This window comes from Schistocerca gregaria, chromosome 9 (assembly GCF_023897955.1).
Source record: "Schistocerca gregaria isolate iqSchGreg1 chromosome 9, iqSchGreg1.2, whole genome shotgun sequence".
Classification (NCBI taxonomy): Eukaryota; Metazoa; Arthropoda; class Insecta; order Orthoptera; family Acrididae; genus Schistocerca; species Schistocerca gregaria.
Genome location: NC_064928.1, coordinates 201926330 through 201938571, shown reverse-complemented (window position 1 = coordinate 201938571; position 12242 = coordinate 201926330). Strand labels below are relative to the sequence as shown.

The window sequence follows — 12242 nt, the reverse complement described above, 5'->3', positions numbered from 1 at the left end:
GTTGACCCATATGTGGACGACCTCTACGAATTGGAAACTCATTTACAGCACGCTGTTTCTCATGTACCGACATCGCTTCATTACCCTTCACCTTGTTACACACTATCATTCAGAGGCCTCCGGTTGCAAATATACACTACTGGCCATTAAAATTGCTACACCAAGAAGAAATGCAGATGATAAACGGGTATTCATTGGACAAATACATTATACTAAAACTGACATGTGATTACATTATCACGCAATTTGGGTGCATAGATCTGGAGAAATCAGTACCCAGAACAACCACCTCTGGCCGTAATAATGGCCTTGATACGCCTGATACGCCTGGGCATTCAGTCAAACAGAGCTCGGATGGCGTGTACAGCTACAGCTGCCCATGCAGCTTCGACACGATACCACAGTTCATCAGGAGTAGTGACTGGCGTATTGTGACCAGCCAGTTGCTCGGCTATCATTGACCAGACGTTTTCAATTGCTGAGACATCTGGAGAATGTGCTGGCCAGGGCAGCAGTCGAACATTTTCTGTACCCAGAAAGACCCGTACAGGACCTGCAACATGCGGTCGTGCATTACCCTGCTGAAATGTAGGGTTCTGCAGGGATTGAATGAAGGGTAGAGCCACGGGTCGTAACACATCTGAAATGTAACGCCCACTGTTCAAAGTGCCGTCAATGGGAACAAGATGTGACCGAGACGTGTAACCAATGGCACCCCATACCATCACGCCGGGTGATACAGCAGTATGGCGATGTCGACTACACGCTTCCAATGTGCGTTCACGGCGATGTCGCCAAACACGGATTCGACCATCATGATGCTGTAAACAGAACCTGGATTCATCCGAAAAAATGGCGTTTTGCCATTCGTGCATCCTGGTTCGTCGTTTAGTACACCATCACAGGCGCTCCTGTCTATGATGCAGCGTCAAGGGTAACTGCAGCCATGGTTTCCTACCTGATAGTCCATGCTGCTGCAAACGTCGTCGAACTGTTCGTGCAGATGGTTGTTGTCTTGCAAACGTCCCCATCTGTTGACTCAGGGATCGAGACGTGGCTGCACGATCCGTTACAGACATGCGGGTAAGATGGCTGTCATCTCGACTGCTAGTGATACGAGGCTGTTGAGATCCAGCACTGAGTTCCGTACTATCCTCCTGAACCGACCGATTCCATATTCTGCTAATAGTCATTGGATCTCGACCAACGCGAGCAGCAATTCGCGATACGATAAACCACAATCGCCATAGGCTGCAATCCGACCTTTATCAAGTCGGAAACGTGATGGTACGCATTTCTCCTCCTTACACGAGGCACCACAACAACGTTTAACCAGACAACCACGGTCAACTGCTGTTCGTGTATGAGAATTCGGTTTGAAACTTTCCTCGTGTCAGCACGTTGTAGGTGTCTCCACTGGCGCCAACATTGTGTGAATGCTCTTAAAGGGTAATCGTTTGCATATCACAGCAACTTTTTCCTGTAGCTTAAATTTCGCGTCTGTTGCACGTCATCTTCGTGGTGTAGCAATTTTAATGGCCAGTAATGTATGTTAATATTAGTTATGATTGTTTTATTTAAAAAGCTATAAGAATTTTCGCATAAAAGATTTCGAGGCAACACTTTTCAGCTCATACTCGTATTGAGACTGTGTGACTTCACTGAATTATTTAATTTCAAAATGACGCCCTTGAAGGTAAAGTATTTTTTTGTGTAACACTACGTTGGGTGCCCAACAAGCCTACATTTTGTATTTGTTACAAGAAACGCTGTTTACACAGCCATGGCCTCATTACACCATCTATGTGATATGATACCATCCAGTGTTATGCTAAAATAGAACTTAAGAGTAATTATAGCAAGATATTGACTTACCCAGCCGTCCAAGAACAGACTAATGACTGGCATTCTTCTGTAGCAGGTGGAATCTCTGGAAAGATGGAGGGGTTTGAGTACAACGCAACGTCCGGTGACTCACCTCTGGTGCTGCCACCTGTGAGGGTGTCGGCGATGTCCGTCAACAGGACAGCTGGTGCCACCTGTGAGCCTGAGATGGTACCCTCTCTGAGGCAGTACTACACCGGTGAGTCGAGCAGCACCTTTCTTTTTATAGTATCTGTCTGTTACTTACATTTCCCCAGTTGGGGGAGGCCTGTTGTTATTGGTCATGTTGCCGTTCTTCACACTTTGATTAAAACAATTAAAACATGTAAGAAGTGTACAGTGGTTTGAATAGAGAAAGATGACCTTCAACTTTGTGATGTGGTGTGTGTGGTTTTGAAATTTGTAGTGGTGGCATTTCGATGAGCTCCTGGAAATGCTTTATAGTTCAGGAATTAGGATGCAGGTGGGATTGGAGAGGAAGTGATACGAATAAGGTCTTGCGGTCACTATTAGGAAGGGTAAAGGGACAGGATTTAGGTGTCCACTCAAAAAATTACAAAATTAAAGGCCGGTCAGAGGCTTGATTTTAGAAAAGGGCGGATTTCGAGATTGATACGATGAATAACATGGAGGGGATGGCAGTTTAAAGTAGCCTGGGAAAGAACAGATCGTTTGTGAAATAATAGTGGGATGGGGTGATAGAAATTCGGTACCAGACCAATGTTCTCAAGATTGAAAATAATATATTTATTTATCTATTTACGTACCATAACCCCCCCCCCCCCCCGAAATTGGATGTTTAGAAGCAAAAGCGTTCATGTAAATTAGAAAACTACATTAATTATATAACAAAATAAAGTGCACCAACATACCCTGAATACCTTAGAGAAATCTCAGACTAATGTAATTTTAAATGGAAAGTGTCATCTTAACTGTGTATCAGCCTGCAGTATGTTTGTTTCGCCAAGAAAGTCTCATGAACTGTTTCTCCGTGACATATGCCGCTGGTTCCTAGATGAGCTGCCTGTCATTATACAGGGCTCAAAATTACTGACCAACATACAATATGCATCTTGCCGGCCGGTGTGGCCGTGCGGTTCTAGGCGCTTCAGTCTGGAACCGCGTGACTGCTACAGTTGCAGGTTCGAATCTTGCCTCCGGCATGGATGTGTGTGATGTCCTTAGGTTAGTTAGGTGTAAGTAGTTCTAAGTTCTAGGAGGCTGATGACCACAAATGTTAAGTCGCATAGTGCTTAGAGCCATTTGAGCCATTTTAGATATGCGTCTTCAGCTGATAGGGGCACTGCGTTGCAGATAGGGAGGGACATACGATCACCACACCGCAATTCCAGCCATTGTTAGTTTTCGTGTGCACAGCTACAACTTCTCAGTTTAGGAGTTCCTCAATTAGTCTCACGGGGATTGAGTGCACCCCACTCGCCAACAGCACTCTCTAGACACAGACAGTCACCCATCCAAGTGCCGCCCAAGCCCGACAGCGCTTAGCTTCAGTGATTTGACGGGAACCAGTGTTATCACTATGTAAAAGGCATTGGCATTATGACGGTGTGTAAAAATTCCTATTGCAAGCTTCTAGTTGCTATAGAGGGGACAGTAGAACCACTGTCCAGAAATGGACCGTTTGGATGTAAAATAAACTTCAGGATCCAAACACTTTCAAATATTCTGCTTCACGGTATGCACACATTGTAGACAGTGAGCCCCGACCTCTCTGGTGTGCGTGGCATGGGAAACATTATGAGTACTTGTCAGCGGGCTCTCGTCTGCATGACGAAGGACATCCTCTTCAAAGGCGAGAGCATGAGACGTCTGTGAAGCACCATAGTCAACCCTTTTAGCTGTGAACATACCAGTTTCTCGCAGCCGTTATTGTAGTCAGACGAAAATGGTATGTGATGTCAATATTGCATTGCAGACTGATGGTGGCGCCCTCTTCTCAGTTCATGTATGTACTGTGAAGAGGGCGACTTGAAAGTGATCTGGTCTTAAAACTTACTTTATATACAAATGGTACATTTCCTTGGTTCCTTATCAAAACGATATCTATTAAGTCCCCTCTACCACCCATAGAAGCCTGTAAAACCTATTAAACACGAAGTATACCACATATACGGTCAAGTCGTAGTAATGTGTCCACCACATATGTTCGACATCAATGTACAGTGGCCACATTAGACAGCTCACCTGGCTAGTCACACAGTCTAGCGCGCTGCTTCCCGGGTGGGAAGGTGTGCCAGTCCACAGCACAAATCCAGCCAGCGCATCAGTGTCGAGGTCTGTGGCCAACCTGTGGATGGCTTTTAAGGCTGTTTTCCATCTACCTCGGCGAATGAGGGTTGGTTCCCCTTATTCCGCCTCCGTTACTCTGTGTTGGCGACTGCTACGCAAACACTGCCTCCAGATTCACATACACCACAGTTTGATGTGGGACGGTGGTGGGGTGGGTGGACTGCTGTGGCCTGTTTGGGGGGGGGGGGGTGAACCACTGAGGGGTACGGTGGGACGAAGCCTCTCCATAGGTCCCCAGTTTAAAACAAACACACACACACACACACACACACACACACACATACACACACACACACACACACACACACACACACACACACACACACACACACTAGGTGACAGCACTAGTAGTGGTGGTGTATCAAGTATGTCGGGGGACATGGAAAACACTGTAGTAGTCGTCATACTGCGGAAACAGAGAGATTTATCTGACATCCAAAAGGGGATCATTATTGATTTTTGGGCCAAGGGTGAAAGTATTTACGAAAAAGCAAGGTTTGTAAGCTGTTCATGTGCTGTCGTGGTTAAAATGGCAAAATGGTTCTATCCAAAGCCAGCACTGACGCAACTGTGGTGCACTACAGGCTAAGGGCGAACGATAGCTGCAGAGCTGTGTAAGGGAAGAATACACATGCCACTATTCAGCACCTACTGACCAAATAAACAAAGGGGATACCAACAATGTCTCTTCTACAACCATTCAGCGAACATTGCTGTCTATGGGCCTCCACAGCAGGCGCCTGGTTCATGCACTCGTTGTTGTCGTTGTTTTTGTTCGTGTCTTCGGTCCTGAGACTGGTTTGATGCAGCTCTCTAACCATACAGTAAAGCTGCATGCCCTTGGGAAAAATTATGGCTGTAGTTTCCCTTTGCTTTCAGCCGTTTGCAGTACCAGCACAGCAAGGCCGTTTTGGTTAGTGTTACAAAGCCAGATCAGTCAATCATCCAGACTGTTGCGCCTACAAGTACTGAAAAGGTTGCTGCCCCTCTTCAGGAACCACACGTTTGTCTGGCCTCTCAAAAGATACCCCTCTGTTGTGGTTGCACCTACATTACAGCTATCTGTATCGTTGAGGCACACAAGCCTCCCCACCAACAGCAAGGTCCATGGTTCATAGAGGGGGCAGTCATATTGATTGCTGTTAATCAGCGATGAGGGTGGATTTTCACTCCAGGACTGCAACTAAGTCCTTTGAGTGATGACAGGTGGGCCACTTAAATGAATCACGTTTTATGGACCATCAGATAGACAGCTGTTGGATTATAAGGGTCCAGGATGGAGGTTGCAGCATGGTCTGGGGAATGTTTTCTAGGCATTCCTCTTACGATTTCGTCATTCTGGAAGACACAATGGACCACCACAAATGTGCATCTATCCTAGACCACGTCCAACCCTTCGTGTGGTTTGTTTTTCCTCTGCACAATGGCATCTACCAGCAGGACAATGCAACGTGTCACGCAGCTCGCAACGTACGTGCGTGGTTCGACGAGCACCAGTATCAATTTACTGGTTTGCCTGGCCGCGAAACTCCCTGGCATTAAATGCAATCGTGAATTTGTGGGACCATCTCATTCAAGCTGTTCGTGTCACGGATCCTCAACCGAGAAACTCAGCTCCACTGGTCACATCGCTCGAGTCGGCATTACTCCGTAGGCTTATCAGTAGGTTCCAGAACCTCACGTCATGCAGTGGTCTATCCTGCAAAAGGTGGCTACTCAGGCTTTTGACAGATGGTCACATTGTATTGTATGTTAACTGGGGACCTAAAAACGACGGAGAGGCTCCGTCCCCACCGCAGCCGCAGTGTTCCACAACCCCACGACGACTACCACAGACTACTTTACCCCTCTGCTGCCCCACACCGAAACCAGGGTAATTATGCTGTTCGGCGCCCGGTGGACGTCTCACACCAGATGAGTGTAACCCCTATGTTTGCGTGATAAAGTAATGGTGGTGTACGCATATGTGGAGAACTTGTTTTCGCAGCATTCGCCGATATAGCGTAACTGAGGCGGAATAGGGGGAACCAGCCCGCATTCGCCGAGGCAGATGGAAAACCACCTAAAAACCACCCACAGACTGGCCGGTTCACCGGACCTCGATACAAATCCGCCGGCGGATTCGTGCCGGGGACCTATCACTCCTTCCCACCCGGAAAGCCGTGTGTTAGACCGCACGACCAACCGAATGGGCGATGGTCACATTAATCTGACTGGACAGTGTATATTCTTGCTCTGTAAAAATCGCTTGCTTGCATTTAGTTGTAGTGTTATGAAATATCTCAAATGCGTACTGATGGTGACCTAGATAGGCCGACTGTGGGTTCTCCATCCATTCATACATTCTTTTATTACTATGCCACATATATTGCCTCGATTCATGGCAGACATATTTTTTCGTGCAGTGTGGTTCTTATTACCTACGATTTATATAGCATTGTACAGTGGATTAAAACTGAGGATTTACACAAACAGTGTCAGTCTTTGATGGACTTGGACGGGATGTTTAACTCATTCTTGTGAAAGATATCGCGGAGTCTTGCGATTCAGTGTTGGAGGATACAGACACGCGTATTTTACGTGTCTAAGGCGTGTGAAATTTATCGTCTGGTGGAGGATACAGTTGGGTGATGTTAAATGTAGATCTATGTAACATTCACACAACTGAGATTTAGCTCCCATGTTCATTTCATTAGCAGCTTTTGTAGTTTTTCTTTATATCGGGCGTTTTAACGGTTGCTAAGTAAGCTTCTGATCGATTGTTGCTCCAAGGTATTTTAGTTGGGTAAACTGGACGCTTGTCTTACTTATGAAACCAGAGCAGCTGCAGCTTTTGTTCCATTCTGATGTGGCTGGAATCGATATTTTGCGCCGTGCTGTGTTTCCTACACACAGCTGCATCCTAAAAGCAGGTGTACACCCTGGGACCCCTTACTGAGACAGCTACCTGGTGGGAATTCCCACTTCGTCAGCTGCTCAGCTCCTGGCCTTTCAGAGGTAACCACACAGCAGAGAGCGACAGAAGTTTTTATGCGGCCCCAGTTCCAGACAAGTTGCTACATTAAATGTCACGAGATTGCCCAACATGTTGCAGGAATCAGTACAGCGTGTCCGAAATCTTTAGGATAAAAGTTCTGCTGACGGTAGATAGTCTGAGACAGTGTTTTGTGATAACAAACCAATAGCGGGAAATGAACATTTCAACCTACCTGGGGTATTATACGATCAGTGTGTGTGTCACAGCCGGCCGCTGTGGCCGAGCGGTTCTAGGCGCTACAGTCTGTCACCAAGCGACCGCTACGGTCGCAAGTTCGAATCCTACCTCAGGCATGGATGTGTGTGATGTTCTTTAGTTAGTTAGGTTTAAGTAGTTCCAAGTTCTAGGGGACTGATGACCTTAGAAGTTAAGTCCCATAGTGCCCATTTGAACCTTTTTTTTGAGTCACATGCTGCTAATGTCTTTGTGTTTTATAGCAGAGAACTGTCTGCTGTGTCGAAGTTGGTAGTCCTACCATTAAGATAACTTACAAACGTCTGTACTGCGCCCATCGCAAAGAGTACCACTGTTTGTGCTTCATGACTATTTGATGAAGATGGAACATCACCCGTCACAGGAACTCAGTCACGCATGTAATATATGTTGCAACAGGAGATAACCCTCTGTCAGCTGATTGAATGGAGAGAGAAAATTTTCGCCACATTTGTAACCATAAGTGGAAGAAATTATTCATCGTGGATGGAATCAGGTTGCTCAAACAACAGAATGTTGGCCAAGGTTCTCACCAACGAATTGTCCGCAATGTAGGAGATGGAGTTGGACCATGTGAAAGGAAATTCACCAATAAGTGTCCAACAGCTTCGACTTGAAATTTACATTTCAGATATTTCCACATGGGGAATACCGATGAAGCATCAGCCACATCCCAATAGTAACCAATGCATGCATGGAACGAGCGTAAAAAGACTCTGGACAGGGAGTTCACATCTGTCAGTGGATTATCAAATGAGTACTCTAGTTTTCAACGGTTACAATAGTTTTGTTCGTATGCCACCCTCTTCTCTTACCAGCAGTAAAAATTTTCTATTAGTTTGTAAGCTTTTTCTGTACACGATCAACTTACAGTCTACAATTCAGTTTCCGTGCAACATTGGTCAACATAGTACTTCTTGTTGTTCATGATAGGGTGTTTTAACATAAAGGTGTACCATATCACTTCGATATTAATGTTCATGAGAACCAGAACAACAGATACCTTTATTGTTAGTCTGAGGGCGGAGGTCGTTTCCTGTTGTCCGCTGCTCGTGGGTCCCGGTCGCGTTCTCGCTTCCCGAGCACGGGGTCCCTGGTTCGATTCCCGGCGGGGACAGGCATTTTGTGTTGTCCTCATCACTTCATCATCATTCATGAAATTGCCGGGATTGGACGCAGCAAAGGTTTGTACTGGTGCTGATAACCGCGCAGTTGAGTGCTCCACAAACCAAACCATCATCATCAGCATCCGCGGTGGTCTTGCGGTTCTAGACGCTCCAGTCCGGAACTGAGCGACTGCTACGGTCGCAGGTTCGAATCCTGCCTCGGGCATGGATGTGTGTGATGTCCTTAGGTTAGTTAGGTTTAAGTAGTTCTAAGTTCTAGGGGACTGATGACCACAGCAGTTGAGTCCCATAGTGCTCGGAGCCATTTGAACCATCATCAGCGTCGTCGTCGTTTTCTGTTTCTATGCTAGGTCTCCAGAGACATGCAAAGAAAGAGATGACAGAGCACAGAAAAGTTAAATTCGAAAATGCAGTACATAGGGAAACTGGGATCTCTATAGCCAAATCCAACAGGGGCTGGCAGATGGTTGTGGTGGTTGTGATGGCGGCGGCGGCGGCGGTGGTGGCGGTGGTTGTGGTGGTTTTGGAGCCAATTGTGATAACATAAAAAGAAAATTGTGAAAATCTAGAAGAGACCAGAAATCACTCGGTGAACTATATAGATGATCCGTGTATAAATGCTATGACCGAATTCTTGATACTATAATGAGAGGTCATCTTGCTCTGAGCAGCACTTTTTCATGAAAGGAAAGCGGTAGCTATTAACAACTTCGTGGAATACTCACTTTGGCTCTGTAAAAGGATAGAGAAAGAAGTTCAAACTGCGTTGTAATAGTGAGAAGCAGCAAGCGGTTAAGAGATAGCAGACTTCAGAGGACCGAAGAATGAAAGCACTTTGGTGAGTCACGAGCAGCGAAAAACTGGCGTAGCCGCCAATGAGCAGCTGGTAAGCCATTGTCCTCCGGAGTTTCTTTTAGCCGGCTCTGACTTTTGTCAACCGCACCCTCTGTATAAAACTCTCAAGACAAAAAAACGCCGCTATTAAATCTCAAACTCGGTTTCTTCCCCACAATCAAGTGACACTGTGCACTTCTTAGTAGCCAAACCCCTCTATTTAATAACTAGGACTCCCTCCCTCCCTCCCTCCCTCCCTCCCTCCCTCCCTCCCTCCCTCCCTCCCTCCCTCCCTCCCTCCCCCCACTCTCACCCTCCCTCCCCCTCTTTACACACACACGCAAACACACACAACCTCAGAGAACCACTTACATTCCACGTTCTTTATTTGTTGGGTGTATTAGTCTCTGTCTTACTCTACAGTTTTTACCTTCTACAGCTCCTTCTAGTACTACTGAGATTATTCCCTGATGTCTTCGAAAATATCACATCATTTTTTCCGGTTTTTTCCATACGTTCCGCTCCTCATCGATTTTTCTCATTTCTTACTTCACCAGTCAACCGAATTTTCTACATCCTTCTACACCACCACATCTCAGACGCTTCGATTCCCTTCTGTTCCGGCTTTCCCACAGCCGCTGTTTCACTACCATACAATGCTGTGCTCCAAACGTAAATTCTCAGCAATTTCTTCCTCAATTAATGCCTGTGTTTGATACTAGTAGACTTCTCTTGGACAGGCATATCCTTTTAGCATAAAGTCTGCTTTTGATGTCCTCCTTGTTCTGTCCATAGCGGGTTATGTTGCTGAATAGGTGGTAGAATTCCTTAACTTCATCTACTTCGTGATCACCAACAATGACGTTAAGTTTCTCGGTGTTATCATTTCTGCTACTTCTCATTACATTCGTCTTTCTTCAGTTTACTCTCAGTCTATATTGATTCCATTCACCAGATCCAGTACTGCTTCTTCACTTTCACTACAGATAGCAATGTTATCAGCCAGTCTTACCTCTGATATCCTTTCACCTTGAATTTTAATTCTATTCTTGAACCTTTCCTTTATTTCCGTAATAGCTTCTTCGATGTATAAATTGAACAGTAGGGGCGGAAGACTACATCCTTGTCGTACACTCTTTTTGATTATCACTTCGTTCCTGATATTCCATTCTTATTCCACCTCTTGGTTCTTGCACAGGTTGTATATTACACGTCGTTCCGTATACTTTATAGATCTTTCTGAGAATGTCAGACATCTCGCATCATTCCACGATGTCGAACGCTTTTATCCACTTAAGCAACCAACATGCATGACACGTTAAGGTAATTGTGCGAGATTTCTGGCAATTATATGTCCTGGCTATCTTCGGTATTGTATGGTTGATACTGTACCGGAAGCCTAATGACATTGTCTCCAGACTTACATGTTCTGCAAATCAGCTGGAATAGTCGTTTGGTTGTCATTTCCCCCATTCCGAACGAATCTTGTCTATTGCTTCCATGACGAGTCTTCCACAACTCTTATAAACCCTAATATTGGATCCACTATATCTCCCATATCAACTTCCATTTCTCCTTCTAGCCTGTCCTCTGACCGTACTTCCCCCTTTTTACAATTATCATCTCTCTCTCATTTACATTTGCATTTGATAGTGATATTCCCATTGCACTCTTAATGTTGACGCTCTTATTTTAATTTCACCAAAGATTTCTGGACTTCTCTAATGTTGAATCTGTCCATCAGACAACCATGTTGTTCTTTATGTATTCGTATTTTTCCTGTAGCCGTTTCGCCTCTGCGTCCCTGCACTTCCTATTTCTTTCATTCCTAAATAACTTACATTGCTGTATTTCTGTTTTTTTTTTTTCATAAGCATTTTTGTTCTTTCTTCTTCATTCAATTAATTGAAATATTTTTTTTCTGTTACGCAGGATTTCTTTGCAGTTTGCACTTATTTTTGTTTGCCTGGCTTTTGTGATTGCCCTTTTTAAATATGTACTTTCCTCTTCAACTGACCTGCCTGCTCTTTTGTTTATTATAGCCGTGTCTAGAGCCTCAGAAAACTTCAAATGAACTGCATCATTTCTCAGTACTTAAGTATCTCACTTCTTTCCACGTTTACTCTTCGTGAATGTTCCCTTCAGCCTGCTCTTCGTCTTATCTATTCTACATTGTGATCTGAGGACGTATCTGCTCTCGGGTACGGCTTACAATCCAGTATCCGGCTTTGGAATTTCTTTATGACCATGGCTTAATCCATCTGAAATCTTTCCGTGTCTCCAGGCCTTTCCCCAATATACCACCTCCTCTTGTGATCACTGAACAGAGTTTTCGCCACTACTAGCTGAAACTGATTGCAGATCTCAACTAGTCTTTATCCTCTCTCACTCCTACCAACAAGCCCCCAAAAAAATGGTTCAAATGGCTCTGAGCACTATACGACTTAACTTCTGAGGTCATCAGTCGCCTAGAACTTAGAACTAATTAAACCTAACTAACCTAAGGACATCACTCACATCCATGCCCGAGGCAGAATTCGAACCTGCGACTGTAACGGTCGCTCGGCTCCAGACTGTAGCGCCTAGAACAGCTCGGCCACTCCGGCCGGCAAATAGCCCATCTTTTGCCGTAACCATTTCTCCCATTCCTTCCCCTATAACCGCGTTCCAACCTCCATGATTATTACCATATCATTCCATTTTACGTAATGAATTACCGGTTGAATACGCTCACATACCTTCTCTATCTCTTCATCTTCTGCTTGCGACGTCGGCATGTGTAGCTGTACTGTCATCACCCTACTGTTCACAGTAACTCACGCTCTACCCTACCTTCC

General features: G+C 45.3%; 1 protein-coding gene across 2 annotated transcripts in view; it reads left to right on the top strand.

Moving 5' to 3' along the window:
- LOC126292057 (organic solute transporter alpha-like protein) overlaps window positions 1–12242 on the top strand; it is a 336266-nt gene that overhangs the window by 199805 nt on the left and 124219 nt on the right. For both annotated transcript variants that reach the window (XM_049985863.1, XM_049985862.1), the window contains exon 2: window positions 1919–2083. In XM_049985863.1, coding sequence (XP_049841820.1) covers window positions 1939–2083 — 145 coding nt within the window. In that variant the 5' untranslated portion in view covers window positions 1919–1938. The remainder of the gene's footprint in view (window positions 1–1918; window positions 2084–12242) is intronic.